Source organism: Brassica rapa, chromosome A06 (genome assembly GCF_000309985.2).
Source record: "Brassica rapa cultivar Chiifu-401-42 chromosome A06, CAAS_Brap_v3.01, whole genome shotgun sequence".
In the NCBI taxonomy this organism is placed as follows: domain Eukaryota; kingdom Viridiplantae; phylum Streptophyta; class Magnoliopsida; order Brassicales; family Brassicaceae; genus Brassica; species Brassica rapa.
The window spans coordinates 3,467,375-3,491,017 of NC_024800.2; the positions used below are offsets into that span (position 1 = coordinate 3,467,375).

Below are 23,643 nucleotides of genomic sequence, written 5' to 3' on the forward strand. Positions count from 1 at the left end.
TAAAAACTTTGAAAGTTTCTTTTTTGATTTGTTAGCTATCGATGTGCCAACCACACACCCGTGACAGGCTGAGTGCATCTAATTTGCATACACCATAAGGATCAGTCCTTTGAAAGTTTAACTACTCTACTGACATTTTAATAATCTTGTCTTTCTTTTTGTCTGTTGCAAAACTATTGGATTTCAAATCTTACGTAATTATTTCTCACAAGTGGTATCTTATTATATACTGTTACTATTAAAACTGTCGTGGTTGGCAACTTGGACGTCTTCACTCTTCAGCATGATTAAGCAGAATCACTTTAGAAAGATATGTATATATAATTATATATTAATAATTCAGAAAGGAACAAAGCGAGCACGTGGGAATGATCTCATGAATCACCTTTTCTTCTGTTTCTATGATCTCGTCGATTTGGTTTTTTTTTTTTTTGTAAACTTGGTTGTTGTTTTTTAATTAGAAAGATGTTCTAGAAATCGCTATAATAGACAGTCACAGTATAGTCCAGTCACTTAATCACTGACTAGTCAAATGCCTCTTTTCAAAGTAAAACCTTAATTGCATAATTTTTGTTTCTTCTAATGTCCAACATAAACCAAAGTTTTTTTTTTTTTTTTTTTTTGTAACTGGGCTTTCATATTTAAAGACAAAAAGAAATAAAATCTTACAAACCAAAAAGGTTTTAAGGTATCATTCGGGCAAAGCCCAGTGCAATTAAAAGAAACACATATTAAGGAACTTAGTTGGGCAGCTGATGGTTGAGAGGCCCATGAAGCCAAAAGTGAAGGAGTTGATGTTTGTGTTACTCACGGAGAAACCAAAGTTGGGACATCGCAGAGGAAGCTCGCGCGTTGGTCTCTCTGAAGGACTGGATTCTATTCCGAATCTGTCTGTCGATGGAGGAGAGAAGAGTATCTACCGACCGGAAAGTGTGCTGATGTAGTCTTGTGTTCCTCTCATTCCATAACCAGTAGATTGAAGCCTGAAAGCAGAGAATAGTAAGACGTTTCAAATCCTTGTTGATCCTTAGTGAAATCAGTTGATCAATCAAGCTATCCCAGTGGAGCGAGGATTGTAGTTGACATCTAAACGCCATCGAAGACCAGACCGAACGACTGAATGTGCATTCAAAGAACAGATGATTCCTCGTCTCAGGCTCATTGTTACACAATAGACAAAGAGGGTCAACACCTTGGAGGCCCCATCGGAGAAGTCTGTCTTTCGTTGGGCAGCGGTCCAACATTACTAGCCAAGTTAAGAAACTTTGGCGAGGGATACCATAAGAGCACCAGACAACCGCAGACCAAGGAAGTGTTGGACGGGGGCCTAGAATATAAGTGTATATCTCGCAAGTTTTAAATTTCAAACTAGGTTTGCCATTTACCTCCCAATCATATGAGTCTTCGTGAGCAGACAAGTTGACAGTAGTTAGATATATCTGAAGCGCTAACTGATTGTCTGTCCTTGCAGGAGGTAGAAGCCAATGCTCACCAACGAACAGGGAAGCGACTGTTGCCGTTTTTGGAATTCCAAGTCGTCTAGTTGAACCATCAAGAAAGTTTGTGAGACTACCGAAAGGAGTCCAGTTGTCAAACCAGAAGTTGGTAGTAAGTCCATTACCGAGCCGACGTTTGATGAGAGGGAAAACAAGATCCCGAGATTTAATCAGCTTGTTTGCCAGCCAGGAGTTTGATAGGCTTACTTTGATCGTCCAGTAGTTAGAGATGGATCCTTTGAGAACCACTTCCTTGAACCAACATACCCACACAGAATCAGGTCTGAAGAAAAGTAGCCAGATGAGTTTAAGAATGCATGCTCTGTTCCACGTTAACAAGTCCTTCACCCCTAGCCCTCCCTGCTCCTTCGTTAGTGTAACCTGTTCCCATGAAACTCTCGCAGAATGAGGCCCTTCTGCTGTGCCATGCCAAAGGAAGATACCACAGAGGGAATTAACACGTTTGATACAAGCTTTAGGTAACAGGAAGGAGGAACACCAGAAAGTAGTAATCCCAGAGATGACGGTCTTGATGAGCAAGAGTCTTCCAGCAAAAGAAAGAGCCTTCGCTGACCACGAAGAGAACCTTGCTTTCACTTGTTGGAGAAGTGGCTCACAGTTAAGGAGAGTAAGCTTCCTAGTAACCATCGGAACTCCCAAGTAACGCATTGGAAGGGAAGCATTAGGCATACCAGTAGAGACTTCTATGGCAGAGATTTCAGCGACAGAAAGACCCGAGGAGAAGAAACTTGACTTTTGGAGACTTACTGCTAGACCCGAGCGCAGCTCAAAATCATGAAGTATCTGGAGAACCGTCTGCACAGACTCAATTGACCCATCAACAAATATTAGAAGATCATCTGCAAACGATAGGTGAGTGAGCTTAGTTTTTTCACATCTGTGATGGTAGGAGAGACGGCCGGAGCGCGCTTCCTGATTCAGCATCAACGAGAGGCAGTTTATCGCAATCACAAATAGGTACGGCGATAACGGGTCACCTTGACGGAGACCACGCTTTCCTTTAAAGAACCCATTCACTGACCCGTTATAGCCAACAGAGAAACTTGTAGTACAGACACACGCTCTAAGAAGCTTAAGGAAGGGAGCCGGTAGATCGAAACTCTCAAGGGCAGCAAAGAGAAAGTCCCAAGAAAGAGTGTCAAAAGCTTTCGCAATGTCTACCTTTATGGTAATTCTCTTAGCGCCCTTGTTCTTATGGTACCCATTGACTAACTCACTGGCCAATACTGTATTTTCCAGCAGGAGTCTCCCTTCAACAAAGGCAGTTTGGTTCGGAACTATCAGCTCCTTGAGGATTGGCTTGAGGCGATGGACCAGTAGACGAGAGATTGTTTTATAGACTGTGTTAAGACAGGCTATGGGACGATAGTCTGTGATAAGCGCAGCTCCCGGGAACTTTGGTACCAGAGTGAGAATAGTGGAGTTGGTGGTCTTTGGTAAGAATCCAGAATTGAAGAAATTAGTGATTGCATTGATGACCTCTGTCCCCACAACACTCCATGCTCCTTTGAAAAACGCTGAGGTAAGGCCATCTGGTCCTGGGTTTTGTTAGGATTCTGAGAGAACATAAGCTTAGTAATCTCGGCTGTAGAAGGCATGATCAAGATTTTTTCTTTCTGTGACAGGCTGCATTGGAAAGGGGTTAGCCCTTGGAACCAATCAGAAGGTGAAGACAGATAGAAAAGTTGTTGATCAGGCCCAAGCACTGACTTGAAATGTTGGACCGCATGAGCACTCATGAGCAGAGGGTCTGTAATTAGGACGTCATTCTGGAGTAGAAAGGACCTAACAGCATTATAACTGGCCCTTGACAAGCAAACCCGAAAGAAGTATGTTGTATTTAAATCTCCCTCCTTAAGCCAGTTTATTCTCGGCTTCTGTCTGAAGTAGCATTCCTCAATTTGTCTAAGAAACTGCCATTTGAGGTTCAGATTCTTCTCTTCAGCAAAAGTCTCAGGTGACGGATCTTCAAAAGCATGTACCTGCGCAATTAGTAACAAACGGTGAGTTTCTTTCACTCTCTCCTCTATTTGTGAGTAATTCTCTCTATTTAATTGTTTTAGACTTCTCTTAATGCATTTCAACTTCCAGCACCACGACGCAAGGTTACCAGCCACATTCCCGGCATCAAACCAAGCATCTCGAACCACCTCAGTGAAGCCCGGGTGTTTAGTAAGGTAGTTTTGGAATCTGTAGGGTTTGGTCCCGGCTTTAGGTAGTTGGAAGGCTAGGTCTATCAGGCAGGGGGCATGGTCCGAAAATTCAGGTGGGAGGAAGGTTGCAGTAGCATGAGGGAATGTCGTCAAAACATTGCTGTTTATAAGACATCTATCAAGTTTCTTAGCTACCGGTGACAGGAGTTGCTTATTAGACCAGGTATGGGTAGGTCCTTGGTAGCGGAGGTCATAAGCGCCCAGTTGGAACAGACAGTCTCTGAATTCATAGATATTAGCAAGGCTTGAGTTTGCATTGAAGTCTGAATGCTCTGCGCTATGAAGAATTTGATTGAAGTCACCCCCACATAAACCAAAGTTGAAGATGAACTATTGGTAAAATTGTTAAGCAAATATATTTAACTACTGGTAAAATTGTTAAGCAAATATATTTAATTATTGGTAAAATTGTTAAGCAAATATATTTAAAAAATACTCAGTTAGGAACAAACTAGTCAACTAGTTGGTAGATTGCTTCCCATAATCGCGTTGCGTACTGTATACGTAAAACTGCATAGTTTGTTAAAGTCTCGGTAAAAATAGTGAATTAGGCTCTGTTATTCAATGGCTGGACAAAAACTAAAATGGGCCTATAAATGTGTGAGCTTAAAAGCCCAATTATATAGACAAAATATATTCGGTAAGAAAATGGGGCAAAAGAAAGAAATATAATTGGGCCATAGATTACTGGCCACAACATACTTTAATAATCCGTTGAACACTTAGGGTATGAACGGTGACCAGAGAATGACGAGGAATAATGCATTCTTTAACGTTTTTTTTTTATTTCTTTTTTTGTAGAGAATTAAAGAACAAAAGTATTCCTTGTTAAAATTGATAAGGAATAACCATTCTTTTTTATTCATACTATTTTATTTCCGAACATTCATTTTTTATTTGTTCCTTTTGTTTCCCGAATGGTCACCAATCAGACCCTAAGTAAATTGGAACATTGAACTATGTTATGCCTCGAGTAGAACGGGATACTCTCTATTAGTTTTCCGATCACTTTCTTTTAATCAAAAGGGATAAAAGGACGTGTATTAGTTCATATAGCCCAACATGAAGCTTTTTTGTACATTCTTGTTTAACGCCTTTATGGCCGAATAGATCACAAGGGACCCATGTCAACAACTATGCAATATCAATTGGTCGATAATTATGATGTTTATGTATATAAATCAGTTAGATTTGTCTAGAATCTTAATGAAACGTTTGAAAGTTGCTTCAAGGATCCAACGAATAGCTAAGGTTTGTTGACGATCCCTGGCTAATTGAAATGGATCAACTTCAAAGCTGTGTTCCTTGGATGTATATAAAGAATAGTCAAATGTTTGAATTTTCTTTAAAAAAAGTGGTCGACTACGAAAATAAAACTAAAAAGTGATATATATATATATATATATATATATATATATTGATAACGACATATATATATATTTCTCTCTTTGTGCACTACACTGACTCCCGTTATTCTACCAAAGATATTTTTACCTTTCTGACAAACTGTCTTTTCTGTATAAAAATTAAATTCCCTTAAATCAATTTTTTTCATTTTTATCAAGTATATTTACATATTGACAAAAGTATATAAAATCTATATATCACAATAGACATAGACACTAATTTTTATTTTTGACATGCATGTATAATCCTATAACTTAGGTATAGAGATAAATTTAAAGCTATCACTGTACAACACACATTGCTTAAAAGTACAAGCAAAATAGAAAGTAGAAATCAAACCAATAATACTCAGGTTCAGTCTGGATGAATGAATCTAGACAAAGCAAAAAATAATATCTCAAAAAGTTTCAAAATAGTGTGCTTTTGAGCCGGCTTCTCAAATGGCTTCTGACGTACTATAGAAAAAATGATATATCCACTAGTCTAGTAGATAAGAATTCAACCCTCAATTTGCATACGAACCTTTCAAGAAACTTCCAAGTCCTCTCACAAGCAACAACTCTACTTGTTCTTTTTATATACCAAATCCTCCTAACAAAGAGCGAACATAAGAAGCAAAGAAGGATTGTTTTGGAAATGGAGCGACAAAAAAGCATGGAGAAAGGGTTACTGAATAAGAGCTTAAGCATACGAGAACGAGAGTGTAAGTTCCCTAACGAAGACATTTTCTTAGAAACCGGATTATCGAGGAAATCCCCGAGAGATGTTATCAAGAAAAGTCAAGACGACGATGGTGAATGTCGTGTTACTGCCTCTGTTTTCCTCAGCACCTTTGTTGCCGTCTCTGGCTCCTTCTGCTCCGGTTGTGGCGTAAGTCATCGATTTCACACCCGGTTTAACCATAATCCATCCGGTTTTGACTGTCTTTCAGAGTTTCATTTGCTGCTCTGAACCAGCTTAACTGATTTGGATGTATTGTTTTTCTGTAGGCGGGTTTTTCATCGGGTGCTCAATCAGGGATTACCAAAGATTTATCTCTCTCAGTTGCTGAGGTAACCTATAATAAAAATATGTTATTTTCGAAATTTTAATATAAATAATTTTTAAGTTTGACTTCTAAGTTGACCTCTCTTGACTGATCATGCAGTACTCAATGTTCGGGTCGATTTTGACACTAGGAGGTTTGATTGGTGCAATATTCAGCGGTAAAGTCGCTGATGTCCTTGGAAGAAAGCGGGTAAGTTATAGATTACAACACATGTTTTAATTTATTTTGTCGACTCTCGTTGTTTGGTTGAACCGGTTCCCATCTACCGAACCGGTCTTTACGTACCTTTTTCTACTATTTTCTGAATAATAAACAGACGATGTTGTTTTGCGAAGCCTTCTGCGTCACAGGCTGGCTCGCGGTAGCATTGGCTAAGGTTTGTTTCTCTCGTCTACTTGTTGTTTGTCTTGTTTATCGTTATTTTTTATTTCTGAGTTTTATTAGAACTAAATTTATTCTCATAATCATATTTTGAAATGAAGGACGCATTGTGGCTGGACTCTGGAAGATTGTTACTTGGAATCGGCGTTGGTTTATTTAGCTACGTGGTAATTTATACCATTCTAAATTTATTTTCACCACAAATGAAAATTACTTAAATGATGAGTTAATGATACAAAGTTCTGTGTTAGTGTAGATCCCGGTCTATATAGCCGAAATCGCACCGAAACATGTCCGTGGTTCGTTTGTGTTCGCCAATCAAGTACGTTACGTTACCTTAAGAAGTGTATTTAACTAAGAGTTTCAAAAAATTTGTATTAAAATTACAAATTCACTGTTATTCAAAATATAATTTTTAAAATACTTTAAAATTCAGTATTATTGAACTTGTCATTTTAACAAACATTTTGAAATCCACTGTTATTGAACAAAAATTAAGTTGAAGATTTTAGAATGTTTTAAATATTTTTAGGGTGTTTTAGTGAAATTTTTTAATTATAAAAATAAAAATCCAAATCTCATATTTTTAGATGAGATTTTAGAATTATTTAACAAAAATCACACCAATTCTAAAATCCACCTAAAATCATCTAAAAATTCACTAAAATCAAATCACTTCAAATTTAAGATTCAATACACCGTCTTTAGTTTATTTGTTGGTCCGGTTTATGTTATAACCAAATTGATCAAACCGGTCCAACCTAATTTGGTCCAGCGTTATATTTTGAAAAAATAACATACATTCTTGTTGATAAAATACGCACAGCTGATGCAAAATTGCGGCATTGCGCTCTTCTTCATCATTGGCAATTTCGTTCCATGGCGATTATTAGCAATAGTCGGTACGATATTAAACTTATAAGAGAATGATATATATAATTCAAACGGGCTTAATTTTAACAATGTGCTTTTTTACGTTTCCAGGGTTTGTGCCATGTGTGCTCCACGTCTTTTGCTTATTTTTCATTCCCGAGTCTCCCAGATGGCTAGTAAGTTTATTTATGTTTGCATATGCATGCATGGTTTTGGTTTCCGTTAACTTAATACTGGTTTTGAAAATTTGTTTGAAGAGTATTAATTAAAACTTGTTATATATATGACAGGCGAAAAAAGGCCGTGATAAAGATTGCCGAACTGCTTTGCAATGTCTAAGAGGACCTGACGTCGACATTTCTCGCGAAGCAAACACAATCAGAGTATGAAATTTCTATTACAAAAAAAAAAAACTACGGTTAAACACTATTGGTTTTCAAATTCAACATTTTTTCGTTTGCAGGATACCATAGAAATGTCTGAAGTCGATGGTGAAACTAGAATGTCTGAATTGTTTCAGAGACGATATGCGTATCCGCTATTTGTAAGTATTTGACCTAACAAAAAAAACTAGTTTCTAATGATATGCGACTGTTTTCAATTTTTTTACATAATAGTTTCATTTGGAATCACTTATTATGTAATCATGACATATGTTTGTATACAGATCGGAGTTGGCTTAATGTTTTTGCAACAATTGAGCGGGAGCTCCGGTGTAACCTATTATGCAAGTAGCCTCTTCCAAAAAGGAGGTAACTTAGTTTTCATACATATACACTTGACAACATGAACATTTCATGTGTAATTTGTAAATAGCTCATTCCAAATTACAAAATTAACATATATAATTTACTTACAGGATTTCCAAGTGCTGTTGGCACATCTGTAATAGCCACGATGATGGTAAGTTTTCAAGATATATGTTTCTTTACTTTATTGTACAAGGGAAAATTCCAAAATGAAATATGAATTTATTCTTGTATCATTTTTAGGTTCCCAAAGCAATGCTGGGAACAATCATAGTCGATAAACTGGGGAGGAGAACGCTCCTAATGGTTAGATCTACTTTAGATTCAATCAAGTTATATCAAGTATGAATTTTCTTCATCCCACTAGAAATAAAATATTTCTCTATTTACAGGCTTCTTGTGCTGCGATGGGGTTAAGTGCTTTGCTCTTAAGTGTTTCCTACGGTTTCCAGGTAGTTTGAAGCCTGCCATATTCATATAAATACGTATATGAATTGAATATAATATTTTGTGACAGCATTGTATATGTAGTTAATATGCAATCTTTTAAGCTAATTATTGTCTTCAAATTTTTTGTTAAATACATATGGAGCAGTCATTTGGAATTCTCTCAGATCTCACTCCAATCGTCACTTGCATCGGCGTATTGGTAAGAACCCTAAAACATTCTTTTTACAAAATTACCATAACAAACAAACAACAGATGACAATGTTTTAGTTGTATCTTAATTCTTTGGATGAACTCCTTTCATTGCTGCTGATTAGTTGTCGTTAACGTTGTTGGTTTTATTTATGAAATGTATAGGGTCACATTGTGACATTTGCGTTGGGAATGGGAGGACTACCATGGATTATAATGGCTGAGGTATTCCAACATTTATATTTCATGTGACTTAGCTTGAATCCGGAGAATGTGTGTTGGGAGTTAGCTTTGTGAATCCAATTAATAAAAAATTATTTCGTTTGCAGATATTTCCCATGAATGTGAAAGTGTCAGCTGGAACCTTAGTTACCGTGACTAATTGGCTGTTTGGTTGGATTGTCACTTATACTTTCAATTTCATGCTGGAATGGAATGCATCAGGTACATAAGTAGATTAGATATAATCATATAAACACATAACAACAACAATTAGTTACCGTTATTTACTATTATGAATAAGTTGTTACTGATTGTATTTTTTGTTCATTTTTCAAGGGATGTTCTTCATCTTCTCAATGGTCTCAGCCTTTTCGATTGTGTTTGTATACTTTCTGGTACCAGAGACCAAAGGCCGATCACTTGAAGAAATACAAGCATTGTTTTCCGACTCTGTACAATAAATTTTGTTCTGTGTAAAATGATCATCATATTAATCGATTATTGTAATTAAAGAGAGAAAAAATCGATTATTATGATTTTTGTGAGTTTTAATGAGATATTTGTATGGGTCGAGTTTTGTATGGGAAAATGACAACAATAATTTGTATATGTAATTGTTTGGAAAACAATGCATGGTTTGATTACTTAGAAACGACTTTTTAATATGACTAAGGAAATAAGGATAGACTTAAATATAAATTCGTTTGATAATTAATGAAAAGACAAGTAAAGATAACACGAAAACTAGCCAAGTTGCGTCTTAAACGCTATCGTACGAACACGTGAATTACATTACATACGCATCATGCAAGAATAATGTGAAAAGAGTAGTTGTTGTCTTCCGTAACACATTGACATCATCCCGTTCCACTTGGACTACTATATACAACTCTGCTTTTGCAAAATAATTTATAAAAATTCTCCACTTAACCTACAAATTAGTATTGCCAGCCAAAACTATTAGTAGTAACTAATCAAATGAGTTCAGTTCAACAATAAAATCATATTGTCAACTTTGAGCTAAGTTACACCCAAAAGAACCTTCTAAGTTTTAATCAATGGGAAACGGAGTGGGATCATAAACATAATAGTAGTCGTCTTCTTGAGATCGTGGTCTCAAATGGTGGGCTCTCAATTTTGACAAGGAAGCATAATAATAATCGATCTCTCCACTATAAAACCAAAACATAATTAATCTAGCACCACAAAGGTAGAGAGAATAAAATGGGGACCGACAAAAAGATACTTCCAAAACGCATCATACTCATGCGCCACGGCGAGTCCGCCGGCAACATCGACCAAGGGGCTTACGCAACCACGCCCGACCACAAGATCCCTCTGACGGAAGAAGGACGAGCGCAGGCACGTGAGGCCGGTAGGAAGATGAGAGCCCTGATCTCAGCTCAAAGCGGCGGCACGTGCGGAGAGAATTGGCGCGTATACTTTTACGTGTCCCCGTACGAGAGGACGAGGACAACGCTGAGGGAAGTAGGGAAAGCGTTCTCGAGGCGGCGCGTGATAGGAGTGAGGGAGGAGTGTAGGATCAGAGAACAAGATTTTGGGAATTTTCAAGTGGAAGATAGGATGAGAGTTGTGAAGGAGACGAGGGAACGTTTTGGAAGATTCTTTTACCGTTTCCCGGAGGGTGAATCTGCTTCCGACGTCTATGATCGTGTTTCAAGTAAGTTCTGCCTCTCTAGAGGATGATAATTCAGATAGCTAATATTAATATCTCCACATAATTGTTTTTCATTCTAAAACTATATTAATATTTGAAATATCTTTTTTTTTTAGAAAAGTTGCGTTGGATATTTCTGGTATGAAATAAGGTCAGGATAATTCAAATAATAAAATCACTACAGTAATTGTCATTACCAGATGGTTTAAGTAATTTAAAATCTTTTTATAAAGTTTGCATTAGTTGATATAATTTGGTCGGCTCTACTTTCAAGACTTTTGACGTTGTCTCTTGAGACAGAGAAGACGTACTTTGATTGGTCTTCGAGTTTGTTGATTATGCTAAGTTTATTTTTCTGGAACGCCTTCGCGTATCTTGATTCTTGATAATTACTTTTACAGTTGACGGAAAACGTGTAGCGCTCCTAGTTACTGGTTTTCCATATTGAAAATGATTAAAATGTTACGTTACATAACATCTATCTCTATGTTTGACCTCATTGGAAAGGTTTCTTGGAGTCTCTATGGAGAGACGTGGACATGAACAGGCATCAAGTGGATCCATTGAGTGAGCTAAACCTAGTGATTGTGTCCCATGGGCTGACCTCTCGTGTGTTTCTAATGAAATGGTTCAAGTGGACGGTGGAAGAGTTCGAGCGGCTGAACAATTTAGGGAACTGCGAGTTCAGAGTGATGGAGTTAGGTGCAGGAGGAGAGTACACCTTTGGGATACACCACACTGAAGAAGAGATGTTGGCTTGGGGCATGTCTAAAGATATGATTGATGATCAAATGGTTCGTGTTAATGGTTCTCGTGAAACGTTGAACGATTGTTGTACATTGCAACTCGATGAGTATTTCGATTTGTTAGATGTGACTGACGACGAAGAATGATGCTGATTATTTGTATGTACATTGCTATTGTACGTGTTTGCTTTTGGAAAAAAAAAACTAGTAATTATATCATTTGTTGTTTGGTTTCATCACTTGTAAATCAAGTTTAGTAGTATTGAAATTACATTTTCGTATAAGAAGAAAAATGAAGTGATATTTTCTAAAGAAAACACATGTAATAGTTCCTCAAAACCAATTGGTGAACCGATTATAGTTACTGCAAACTGCAAAGTAAACAAGATACATGTAGGTTGATTATTGTCAAAGGTATATTTTAAGGAAACATGCAAAAGGGCATTTGGTCTAGTGGTATGATTCTCGCTTAGGGTGCGAGAGGTCCCGAATTCAATTCTCGGAATGCCCCAGTTTTCAAAAATATTTTAGTTCAATTTTAGATTCCAACTTGCAGAAGTATTTGGACCACTGTTGAGTTTTTTTTTTACTTTTTGAATTTCTTTATCACAAAGAAGTAACTACTAATTTTGAGTGGAAGAAATAATAGTTAATTTATAATTTTATATCCGTAAAAGAAAGTAAAAACGAAACATCATCTGACAGGAGCACAAGAATCTTGACAAAAGCCCAGCGCTTGACACGACACCCACCTTTTAAAGCTTTCCACACTTATTACACCCGTTTCTGTTGTTGTTGTCTTCTATTTCCTTCATTGTTAAAGTCGAAAAAGGAGTACCAGATCTTAAAACTCAAAGAGTATCCAACTAGTGTCTTCCCCACAGTCCAACTCTTCCTCTTCCTCAGATTCTCCTTGCAAATCCAACTCATACATAGGTCACTCTCCTTTCCAGATATTTTCTGTTTACTTTGCCTTTGTTAGTTTTTTTTTCTTTTGTTCTGACCTGTTCTTGCATATGTTTTCTGAAATTCATGCACTTGATAAAAATAATAGACATGGTGTGTTGTTTGAAACGCTTCTACTTGGTTAATATCTTTTGCTCTGTTTGACTATTTTGAAGGAACTAAATTTATGGGTTCTTTTTTTCTAATAATTAGATTTATGCACTTTCTTTTTTAACTATATAAATCTCACTGCTTATACTTATTGCTTTAGTAGATCTTCTAAGTAAATTTAGGAATATTGATTAAACCATATATATAATCCAAATTTGTTCCAGCTATTCTTGTTAATTGTTTGCAACCTTATCTCTTTAGATGTTTGATGAAAAGCTTTTATTTCTAGTAGAGAATGGATCAACAAGAGCATGGACAGTCGGGGGCCATGAACTACGCCACAAACCCATACCAAACCAATCCCATGACCACCACTGCACCCGGAAGCGCGGGGCCAGCAGCACCACAAGGCCAGCTAGCGTTCCACCAGATCCACCAACAGCAGCAGCAGCAACAGCTGACTCAGCAGCTTCAAGTCTTCTGGGAGAACCAATTCAAAGAGATTGAGAAAACAACCGATTTCAAGAACCACAGCCTTCCCCTAGCGAGGATCAAGAAGATCATGAAAGCCGACGAGGACGTCCGCATGATCTCCGCCGAGGCTCCCGTTGTGTTTGCAAGGGCCTGCGAGATGTTCATCTTGGAGCTGACGCTAAGGTCGTGGAACCACACGGAGGAGAACAAGAGGAGGACGCTTCAGAAGAATGATATAGCAGCTGCTGTGACTAGAACTGACATTTTTGATTTTCTTGTGGATATTGTTCCTAGGGAGGATCTCAGGGATGAGGTTTTGGGAAGAGGGACTGTCCCTGAGGCTGCTGCTGCTGCTGGTTACCCTTATGGATACTTGCCTCCGGGGACTGGGCCAATAGGGAACCCGGGAATGGTTATGGGTAACCCTGGTGGTGCATACCCACCTAACCCGTATATGGGTCAGCCCATGTGGCCGCAGCAACAGGGACCTGACCAACCTGACCCGGAAAATTAGCTTTGGCATAGAAACTGTGAGTTTTTCCCTAGCTTCTTTTACGCATAATCAATATCTAGTGTGTGGGTGTTTGTGTTGGTGGTATAGATGAGGACTTGTTTTGACTTCCATGCTTTCAAAGACAAAGCTATACAGTCTGATAGTTATATATTATTATGTTTGTTGTTTCTTTGTTGCAGAGTTCATGTCAAGCCAAGTTGAATGAAGAAAGGAGTTTAGAGAAGAACATATCATAATTTCAAATTGTAGAAGAAACTCTAAGTGTTTGTTTATTATGTTCATTCCATCCTTTCTTGTAAGGAGACATTTAGGGATGAATTACCTGAAGAATGTATAAACTGTAACTTTGTAAGGATGAAAGAAGTGTGGGTTGACAAGTTCTTTTTTATTTATTTGAATGTTATCTTATCATTCTCAAGAAAAAGAAAAATTCTCAAAAAATGTTATTCTCTTCATTTTTAAATAAGTGTCACTTTTACACTTTTCACAAAGACTAAAAAAGGACGAAAATATATGTAGATTGTTATTAATTACATTTTTCTGACCAATAGTATTTGAGATAAATAAAATTATTTATAAAACCAATGCAGTTTGCAAATAATTTTCAGCTGAAATTTTTGTTTTGAAATTGTAAAGTGATACTTTTTGTGTAACAATAAAAAAAAACTAAAATAACACTTATTATGAAACAGAGAGAATATTATCTTATTTTTTTAGTGTTTTTTCTCTTCACATATGACATTCAAATAAATATAAGATTTCATCCGAAATTGAATATTAAAAAAATTGAAAAAGAAATATAAATGTTTTTTTTTTCTTGATGTGTTTTAAAAAATTTAAAATAAAAAATTGTTTTTTTCTTTCTTATTTTAAAATCAATTTGTTTTTTTTTTTTAATTTCAAAAAGTATGATACCGAAGCCCTTTTCCCTCTCACTCGTTAATACTTTTAGCCGAACGAAGAAACATTAGTCACAGTGTGAAAACCCCCAAAATCGATCAGATGCAAGATTTCTTCGGCTCCGTTCGCCGATCTCTCGTCTTCCGTCCTCCCGGCGATGAAGACAACCAGGAGAATCAGCCTCCGTTCCCCGGCGCTCTCGCCGATAAGATCACCTCCTGCATCCGCAAATCCAGGGCTCTCATCAAACCCTCCTCCTCTCCCCCGCCGCCTCCAACCGCCGCAGATACTCCACCTCCGATTTTGTGGAGGAAAGGTCAGTTAATCGGTCGCGGCGCGTTCGGTACGGTGTACATGGGGATGAATCTCGATTCCGGGGAGCTTCTCGCCGTCAAACAGGTACTCCCACCTAGGGTTTCGAAGCTAATTGGATCTTAATTAAATAAAGGAAGTTCCTTTTGCTGCTAATTTTAATTGTTTGTTGTTACTTACCAATCTCGGATCTGTTACTAAACGATTCTGAAAGTCGAAAGCTTTGATTTTTACCTTTGTTCATGGATGTGATCTGATTGTTTGTTACTCAGGTTCTGATTGCATCCAATTATGCTTCCAAGGAAAAAACTCAGGTTCTTATAAACAACCCTTTATGCTCTCTCCTTTCCAATCGAATCGAGTTTATTGTTTATTGACTTTGGTTTCTATCTTGAAGGCTCATATTCAGGAGCTTGAAGAAGAAGTTAAGCTTCTCAAAAACCTCTCTCATCCTAATATAGTTGTAAGTAGTAGCTATATCCTCTTCTTCTCAATGCATATTGGTTCACCACTTACTTTGTGTTATCTAACTTAGCTATTTGTTTCTTGGCCTTTAGAGATATTTGGGCACAGTTAGGGAAGATGACACTCTGAATATCCTTCTCGAGTTTGTTCCCGGTGGATCTATATCTTCGCTCTTGGAGAAATTCGGTCCTTTTCCTGAATCAGTTAGTCATACTTGAATTTACTTTTTCCGATATATTACTAGAATGTTCAGCCTGCTTTAAGTGTTGAGAGTGGTTTAATCAGGTTGTACGGACATACACAAAACAGCTGCTTGTTGGGTTGGAGTACCTTCACAATCATGCAATTATGCACAGAGACATTAAGGTAACATTTTCTCCCCATACTTTGAAAGTTCTTGAATACTTGAGTTATTGTCCATTATATTCTATGTTCCTCTGTTCTCAGGGGGCTAATATCCTCGTGGATAACAAAGGATGCATTAAACTTGCTGATTTTGGTGCATCCAAACAAGTAGCTGAGTTGGTAAGTCAATTCATTTTTGTTTTCTTCAGCTTATATTTCTTAGTTGGCCATATATAACATATGCTTATAATACATATATTCATCTGTAGGCTACAATTTCTGGTGCAAAATCTATGAAAGGGACACCCTATTGGATGGCTCCGGAAGTTATTCTTCAAACTGGACATAGCTTGTAAGCTCTTATGTGTGCTTGTAACTATGATACGCCTGTGATTATAATTTTAATTATGGCGACGTACGCTCCCTAATTTTGATTTCTCACAATACTGTGGATATTATTTTCAGCTCGGCTGATATATGGAGCGTGGGCTGTACAGTTATTGAAATGGTTACTGGAAAGGCTCCTTGGAGTCAGCAGTATAAAGAGGTATTTTATATCCTATTCCTCGTTGTAAAGAATTTTCGTCATTACAGGTGAACATACTTTGTTTTCAGGTTGCTGCTATCTTCTTCATCGGAACAACAAAATCCCATCCTCCAATACCTGATACTCTCTCCTCTGATGCAAAAGACTTTCTGCTTAAGTGTCTACAGGAGTAAGCTACTTTGCTTCAGAAAAAATAAATTAGATTTTTAAAGTAGATCTCATCACTACTATTGTGTCTTGCCTTTTGGATTGCTGAATCATTGATTCGTCTTGGCAGGGAACCAAAAATGCGGCCAACGGCATCTGAGCTACTAAAGGTGAATTATAAACAGTTTAATCATGCACCATCGAAATGGATTTTGTTTTTTTAAAGTAGACGTGTTCTTGATTTTGTTCTATTTGCAGCATCCCTTTGTAACGGGAGAACACAAGCAATCTGCTTCAACTGATCTTGGTTCTGTCATGGTGGGTATATTGACCATCTTATGAATATCATATAAGTTGTTCTTGAAGACATCTTTATATGACCATTTTTGTTATTTTCCAGAATAATGGTAGTACTTCTACACTATCACAGTTAACTAACACTAAGTGCTCGTAAGTTCTGCAAACCTGGCTGAAACCAAAAGTATTAAAATGAATGTTTTGGGTGTTACGAAAGATTCTGACTATTTATTGTCTTCTTACTTTGTTTCAGTCCAAATTCTACATGCAACGATGTAGGAGACATGTGTAACTTGGGCAGTCTGAACTATTCACTTGCATCTCCTTTGAAATCAATCCAAAACAACAATTTCTGGCAACAAAATGATAATGGAGGGGAGGAAGACGATATGTGTTTGATTGATGATGACAATTTTTTGACACTTAATGGAGGAGAGACAGGACCTATCCTTGAAAATAATAGTGATATGAAGAAGGTAACCATTTCATATTTCTCATCTAGAGTTCCAATGACCGGTTCAAGTCTCAACTATTGTTTGAATTGACTTTCATTTTGTTCTGTAAGCATCATTTATTAAATCTTACTTCGACAGAGCTGTGATGCCACAAGTGATATGTCCAATGCTTTGAACCCCAAATTTGACGAAAGTCCATGTAATGGAGTGAAAGAGACGAAAATGAGCATGGAAGTTGACCAACCTTCATACTCAGAAGATGACGAGGAGCTGACGGAATCAAGAATTAAAGCTTTCTTAGATGAAAAGGTGCTTCACGCACATTATACTGCACTTATCATGTTCCTTACTCTTACTGTCATTAATACGTAAATCACATTCTGTTAGTCCCTAAAGTGGGAGTGAATATAATAATCTTAGGCTGCAGACCTGAAGAAGTTACAGACGCCTCTATATGAAGAATACTACAACAATTTGATCACATGCTCTCCCAGTGGCATGGAGAGTAACGTAAGTAGCAGTAGAAGAGAGGACACTGCTCGTGGTTTCCTGAAACTGCCTCCAAAAAGCAGGTCACCGAGTCGGGGTCCTCTTGGTGGTTCACCCTCGAGAGCAACAGACACAGTTACTTGTACTAAGAGCCCAGGAAGTGGAAGTAGTCGTGAAGTGATTATGAACGATGGGGGTGATGAAGCTTCGCAGGATGGTGTACCAGCCCGAGTCAGTGACTGGAGGGGCCTTATTGTTGACACTGAACAGGAATCAAAGAGCCAGAGGTTAGTTTCCTTTGATCCTCTTAGGCACTCAGTAGGAATAATGAAGCGAGAACTATGTCCCATTCATGCATGTCATAAGCTATAACGTTGCATTTTGGGTTTTCAAAGTGCTGATTTAAGAACCATATGAGAATAGTAATCACGAATGCGTCCAAACATGTGAAGTTTAAGAATTCTAAAACATCTGTCGCGCTTTCTTCAACTTGTCTAGCAACAATTTCAATTTTTACCTTAACCAAAGGTTCTTGATTCATTTCCTTTATTTGCTAAAATTGTCTGGTTTTGGCATTGCAGTGCTGCTTTGTCGGAGATAGAGAAGAAGTGGAAGGAAGAGCTTGATCAAGAACTAGAAAGAAAGCGACAAGGTATGTCCCTGTTGTGAGGTTCATGATTTGAACACTGCACGGTCTGTTATGTTTTCTTTGATGTCAAATCTTGCATGACAATGCGTTTTTTTTTCTCTAGATCAATAAACATGACTATTTTACGACATGACATAGCAATATCGATGTGATATAAACTTTGGTGAATCAACTGGTTGACTTTTAGTATATGTTGTTGCAGAGATCATGCGCCAGGCAGGGACGGGATCATCCCCAAGAGACAGAAGCTTGAGCCGACACAGAGAGAAATCGAGGTTTGCATCTCCAGGAAAATGACATGTACAAAAAGCTCCATGTCTCTCCTGCTATAATTTTACGGGTAAGACTTGCCAGAAACAGGCCCAGATGGTCTTGATCCTCGGCTTTCGATTTTTCATTGCTCAACTAGTATATATATATATGTGTATGTGACTCTTGTTTTGAAGTAGACTTGAGGTTTGGTCTGAATATATGATTCTGAAATGCTCTTTAAATGTACTAGATCTGTGTAATCTGAAGAGTGTTGGGTGCATATTATAGAGAGCTGTTCCATTTATTGAAAGTGTTTTGAGTTTTTGCAAGCAGTCATGTCACAAACACGAAATGTAATTAGCCTTAACCAAAAACAGTAAACCCGTCAGGGCAGTTCCATCCACGAAGCACAACACGAGGAGGCTTCTTCATGCCTGTAGGAGCTGCAAATGAGATCTTAAAAGACATTGATTCACCCGGAACTAGTGAGAAGTAGTTGTCTGAATAGTGTACAGGCAGAATCCTCGTGTCTTGTTTCTCTGACTCTGCATTGTGGACTGAAAAGCGAAGAAAGAAAGCAACTCCTGGATGAGTTCCCTCCATTTCCACCACTTTAAAATTGCTATCTTCCGTTCCACCAAGTCTACTAAAGAGCTTCTGGAGCAAACCCCCATCGCGTGCGTTTTTGGCTACGTCAGCTCTAGATGTATTGTGGACATTGATCTCTAGTTCGTACTCTGTGCCGACGTTAACTGCATTGCAAGTGATCTTGAGAGGTATCTGCTTCTTTCTGTATGTCTCCAAGAGCGTGTAATCTTTCCCAGGTAGATGTAGCCAGTAGAAGTTCCGGGATATAACCGTTTTGTCTGAGGCATGGTACAGTTTGAGAAGAAGGAAATACACAGGCTTTGCATTTTCTGATTTCGGGTACTTGAACTCTGATATTTTCACAGCTATCTTTGGCGGCGCATAGACTTTGTTAAACACTTCGGAGTACGGGCAGTTACCGTCTAGGTCCCATACCGATGCCTCTATCTCCACATCTGATAACTCTTTAGGAGTAGTGTTCACAACCTGTGGGGGTTAGAGTACATGATATTTGGATTATTTACATAATTTAATATTATTCACTCTTGGTTCGGTTCACAGAGATTGTGATGGAAAGAGTTACAGGGAATCAACTGACCTCAACGAAGTTACTTGCCAGGTTCAACTGGACATGGACTGGCTCTGCAGCGGAACGGCAGCCATAGAAACTGGCTGTTTGGTCAAGAAGATGATCGTAGAACTGACCTCTGAGACCAGTCCACGGATTTTGGTTCTTCCAGATTAAGACACCCGTGTACTTTGTCCACATTTGCGAACTCCACCCTTCGAATAAAGCTCTGTACTGAATGTAGTTCACCAGTTGAGCCTGTTATGGAGAAAACAAATCAACTCATGAACTTTATTCAGCCGAACTTAGAGATCACATTCAGTTAAGCAAAGCTAGAATATGGGGTTGTGAAAGGGTCAAGATCCCAAATGTACCTTCAAACAGAAGTCATCGAGATTCTCTGGAGTACCGTACATCAGAATCTGGTCATGAACTTTTCCAGGTTCAGAATATGGAATGTACTTGTGGTAGTCCCACATTCTATTCGGCACTTCTTCCACAAACCCGTCTGAAACCTTCTTAAACAAAGGAATCTCCCAACCTTCAGGAGGCATAGTCGCTCTTATAGTATCTGCAACTGGCATTCCAACCGAACCGACCTCTGGATTGAACCCATACTTATAATATGTGTCTTTAAAAAAATCTTCAGGGTTTTGAATCTTATAAGGTCCGTCAGTGAAGTTTCCCTTTCCATCTGCAAAGCCGTCCCACATGGATCCTTGAATATAAACTCTAGTACCGTCAAGATAAACACTAGGATCTGAATCCTGGTCTGGTAACAGTTGGGTTGTGAAATAAGGGTGAAGCCTCAGGTCTTGCTTCAGAGCCTCGTTTATGTCTTCTGGTGGAACTTGTTCGTTTCCACCAACCCAAAGAGCAAGGCTTGGATGGTTTCTCAGAAGTTTGATGGTATCACGAGCACATAGAAGGAATAAGTCATGGTCTAGTGGTCCATTTGGATTTGATACTGGATCACCTCTTCCATCAACATCTCCAGTGATCCAAAACTCTTGCCAGACCTGAGATTTAAGTAAGATGAACTTCAGAAATGGCAAAAAGTTCTGAAGAATGATAGACAAACTATAAGTCTTAGAATCTAGAATCATACCAACAAACCGTAGACATCACAAAAGTGATAGAACTCCGGCCTTTCAGCCAACCCACCACCCCAGCAACGGATCATGTTCACGTTCATATCTGCGTGGAACTTTATGTCCGTTCTGTAACGTTCTTTGGAGAGGCGTAACAACCCATCTGATAGTATCCAATTGCCACCACGGATGAATATCGGCTCTCCATTCACCTTGAACAGCCTGGAAGTTTAAAAAAAAAAAACAAGATGCAAAGCTTCCACAGAGACATTCAACCCATTTCCAACTGAAACTGAAATATGTTAAGCTTACCTTCCACCAGTGGCACTATCAATAACACTCTCAATCTTACGGAATCCAAATGGCTGCATCCACGAATCAGATTCTCCAAATTCTTTCACAGCGACAGTGATCAAGACGTCATAGAGGTTTTGCTTTCCCATCCCATTGGGCCACCACAGTTCAGGTTTATATAGATAGAGCTGGTAATTCACAAACTCATTAGCTTATAGAATAAACAATTATAAAAAGCTATTTTGTAAGTACCAAAAATTTAATCAGATCCCAAAAAAAGAGAACCACTCACCGGTTTAAATGTGTGATGAATATTTCCTCGAGCAGGGATCAGAACATTCTCTGTATGAAGATGCTCTACTAAACAAACACCGTTCTCGAGTTCGGCTGTTACTTGAATATTCACAGAACATTCAGCATTCCAAGTGCTTTTGTTTTCAAGTTCAGCAGTCACATGCAAGTACGCCCTTTCGTAATCGTCATAGAAGGTTGAGACCAAATGGGGATCAATTATTCTTACAGGCTGCAACCAAAAAAAAAAATCAGTTCCTAATAGCACATTTAGTAAGAAGGTAGTTGTAAACACATATGTAAACCAACTAAACTAACCCCGGTAACAGATATTGACACTTCATCCCATATGCCAGTGTTCCGATCCCTACAAGAAAAGAAAAACGACATCAGAGAGAATGCCATTAACAATCTGATAAGCTCAATCTTCTAGCAGAAAAAAACATTTACCTTATTGGACAAATCCAGTCCCAACCTTCCACGTACTGTGCAGCTACATCTTTCCCAATCTGCCATAAATATTCAGCCACATAAGGTATAGTGTTTGCTAGCAAAGAGAAAAAAACAAACATGAGCTTCTCAGAGAGAGAAAGAGAGGTTTCAGGTTTGTACCTCGTGATCACCACCTTGGCCTCCCTGGGGAGGTATAGTCCCAGGATGATCAGGGGGATGAACGATAACAGCAAGTAGATTGTCGCTATCAGGACGCAGAATATCAGTAACGTCAAGTGTATGTCTGCGAAACATTCCTTTGGGAAGCACAATCTCGTGGCCGTTTACATACACCTCAGCAGAGTAGTTGATGGCACGAAAATTCAAATGCACGTATTGATTCAACAACTGCAATTAAAAAAAAAAACGTCAAACAAACAAGAAGAAAGTATACATAAATAACAATTTTGTGTACATATTGTGTGACAATCTGTCCCGGAACCCGGCTCACAGCTTTACAGGGCATCGATCCAACCCCTCACTTATGAATCCTTGCTGACTTTATAATTAGGTTGTTGGTGCGCTTGTCGTTCCTTGAACCCAAAACCTCATCCTCTAACAACTTTTCTACATGCAGGTCAATTGGTGACAACTCATCGTTTGGAGGAGTGTTGTTAAAAGTCAAGGTCTTGGTTTCAGTAACTCGTCAAGAACACCAATAACCTCCCACGGTGAGGGGTTAGAGTCGGTGTCCTGCAAAGCTGTGAGCCGGATGGGCTGTCACATATTGATTCAACAACTGTGCGCGCTCTCACCCGTTTACAATGGAACTGTGTGGAGAACCAGAAAGTGTAGTAGTCCCTTCCGGAATCGGCAATGTCAGTGATAGTCTCGTTTTCTAGTCCGTAGAAAGGATCTGGAATTGATTTGTTCTTCAACAAGGTGCCCAAAACACTGTGAACAGTAGAGTCAATTCAACAAATCATCAACTAATCAAGTGGGGGAATAATGATAAGGTTTGACTTTGTTTAATTGGTTGACTTTCACTGAGTTCACTAGATCGGATTGATCATTACGATTAATTGTTTGATTGATTTAGAATTAGGAAGTGGAGATTACGTTCCGGGTACGGCGGCTTCCATCCACGGAGATTTGGGACCGAGAGACGGCGGATTTGTGGTGGTGAGCTGCTCGCCGTCGTCATTAACTTCTGTTGATCTGGCAGCTAGCCACCCGGAATCGAGTAGCGTCTTTCCGATCTGCGCCATTGTTGTTTCTGATCAAAGGTTACTGGGATGGTGCTACGTGTCGTCGCTTCGTTACAAAGTTGAAGAAACTTAGCCGGACTAGAGAGAGAAAGATCACCACTCGCTTCAAAGTCAAGCTTTTAGGGACAAGAAAAATCGAAAACTTATGGAGTATTTTTTGGGTAAGCCAAAGCGTGAAGTATCAGTGTGGTAAAGATCGAGAGCGAGAACGTGTCACACAAATGAAATGGAAAAACACGACAGTGACACACCTCCATAATCATAAATCAATTTATTGTTAGGGCCTGTTTGTTTCTCCATTTGAATGAGTCATTTGGATGAAGATGAGAGTTTTGTTTGTTTAGACACTAAAAGTGCAACTCATTCAGATGGATCATCTGGATGACTTTTGGAAATTTAGGCTTAATTTTAAAGTCCATTCAGCTGAACCAATTTGGATCATTTGAATGGAGATGGTTCATTCAAAATGGTATAATGTCTATTATGCCCCTAATGTAATTCACAGATTACAAACCTAAACATAATATCATTTTTGTCACATACGAAAACTGACAAAACTACAAAAACACGTTTTTCCGCGAAAACCTAAAAACTATTTTTTCACGCCAAAACCCCAAAAACGTAATTTCCCGCCAAAATTGCAAAAACACGTTTTCCCGTCAAAACTGCAAAAAACGTATTTTTCCACCAAAACAAAAAACGAGTTTTCCCGTTAAAACCGAAAAATCTCGTTTT

At 38.4% G+C, this 23,643-nt stretch overlaps 5 protein-coding genes and 1 non-coding gene across 9 annotated transcripts; 5 read left to right on the forward strand and 1 right to left on the reverse strand.

The window, feature by feature from the left end:
• The first annotated feature begins 5,530 nt into the window (after positions 1-5,530).
• LOC103871632 (sugar transporter ERD6) lies at positions 5,531-9,694 on the forward strand. Its single transcript, XM_009149903.3, has 18 exons — positions 5,531-6,007; positions 6,127-6,189; positions 6,285-6,374; positions 6,502-6,561; positions 6,668-6,733; positions 6,823-6,888; positions 7,393-7,468; positions 7,551-7,615; positions 7,730-7,822; positions 7,903-7,983; positions 8,107-8,191; positions 8,299-8,342; positions 8,432-8,494; positions 8,581-8,640; positions 8,784-8,837; positions 8,994-9,053; positions 9,158-9,272; positions 9,387-9,694. Exons 1-18 carry the CDS (start codon positions 5,774-5,776, stop codon positions 9,509-9,511), a joined length of 1,500 nt encoding a protein of 499 aa, XP_009148151.1. The 5' UTR covers positions 5,531-5,773; the 3' UTR covers positions 9,512-9,694.
• Positions 9,695-9,935: 241 nt separating this feature from the next.
• Positions 9,936-11,742, forward strand: LOC103871633 (phosphoglycerate mutase-like protein AT74H). The gene is made up of 2 exons (XM_009149904.3): positions 9,936-10,731; positions 11,236-11,742. Exons 1-2 carry the CDS (start codon positions 10,275-10,277, stop codon positions 11,619-11,621), a joined length of 843 nt encoding a protein of 280 aa, XP_009148152.2. The 5' UTR covers positions 9,936-10,274; the 3' UTR covers positions 11,622-11,742.
• Positions 11,743-11,913: 171 nt separating this feature from the next.
• Positions 11,914-11,985, forward strand: TRNAP-AGG. The gene has a single exon. It is a non-coding gene; the product is annotated as a tRNA-Pro (tRNA).
• Positions 11,986-12,153: 168 nt separating this feature from the next.
• Positions 12,154-13,929, forward strand: LOC103871634 (nuclear transcription factor Y subunit C-9). 2 transcript variants are annotated; one of them, XM_009149905.3, is made up of 3 exons: positions 12,154-12,410; positions 12,823-13,534; positions 13,698-13,929. In XM_009149905.3, the coding sequence occupies exon 2, from the start codon at positions 12,826-12,828 to the stop codon at positions 13,516-13,518; it is 693 nt and encodes a 230-aa protein (XP_009148153.2). In that variant the 5' UTR covers positions 12,154-12,410; positions 12,823-12,825; the 3' UTR covers positions 13,519-13,534; positions 13,698-13,929. The 2 variants fall into 2 exon arrangements, with proteins under 2 accessions (XP_009148153.2, XP_009148154.2); XM_009149906.3 differs by having other exon boundaries at positions 12,225-12,410; positions 12,820-13,534.
• A 513-nt stretch (positions 13,930-14,442) lies between these two features.
• Positions 14,443-18,680, forward strand: LOC103871636 (mitogen-activated protein kinase kinase kinase ANP1). The gene is made up of 17 exons (XM_009149908.3): positions 14,443-14,817; positions 15,003-15,044; positions 15,128-15,193; positions 15,288-15,398; positions 15,481-15,561; positions 15,643-15,720; positions 15,810-15,892; positions 16,006-16,087; positions 16,156-16,256; positions 16,365-16,404; positions 16,493-16,552; positions 16,635-16,684; positions 16,785-17,007; positions 17,125-17,295; positions 17,407-17,762; positions 18,057-18,127; positions 18,327-18,680. Exons 1-17 carry the CDS (start codon positions 14,521-14,523, stop codon positions 18,419-18,421), a joined length of 2,007 nt encoding a protein of 668 aa, XP_009148156.1. The 5' UTR covers positions 14,443-14,520; the 3' UTR covers positions 18,422-18,680.
• LOC103871635 (mannosylglycoprotein endo-beta-mannosidase) lies at positions 18,659-23,566 on the reverse strand. Of its 3 annotated transcripts, XM_033272996.1 has the most exons (12): positions 23,049-23,566; positions 22,760-23,013; positions 22,456-22,594; positions 21,821-22,048; positions 21,659-21,717; positions 21,527-21,575; positions 21,210-21,440; positions 20,936-21,105; positions 20,641-20,845; positions 19,907-20,551; positions 19,563-19,790; positions 18,740-19,450 (listed from the first exon to the last, which is right to left on the reverse strand). In XM_033272996.1, exons 2-12 carry the CDS (start codon positions 22,906-22,908, stop codon positions 18,740-18,742), a joined length of 2,814 nt encoding a protein of 937 aa, XP_033128887.1. In that variant the 5' UTR covers positions 22,909-23,013; positions 23,049-23,566. The 3 variants fall into 3 exon arrangements, with proteins under 3 accessions (XP_009148155.2, XP_033128888.1, XP_033128887.1); XM_009149907.3 differs by lacking the exon at positions 23,049-23,566 and having other exon boundaries at positions 18,659-19,450; positions 22,760-22,908; XM_033272997.1 differs by lacking the exons at positions 22,456-22,594; positions 22,760-23,013; positions 23,049-23,566 and adding an exon at positions 22,152-22,181 and having other exon boundaries at positions 18,659-19,450.
• Positions 23,567-23,643: the final 77 nt, after the last annotated feature.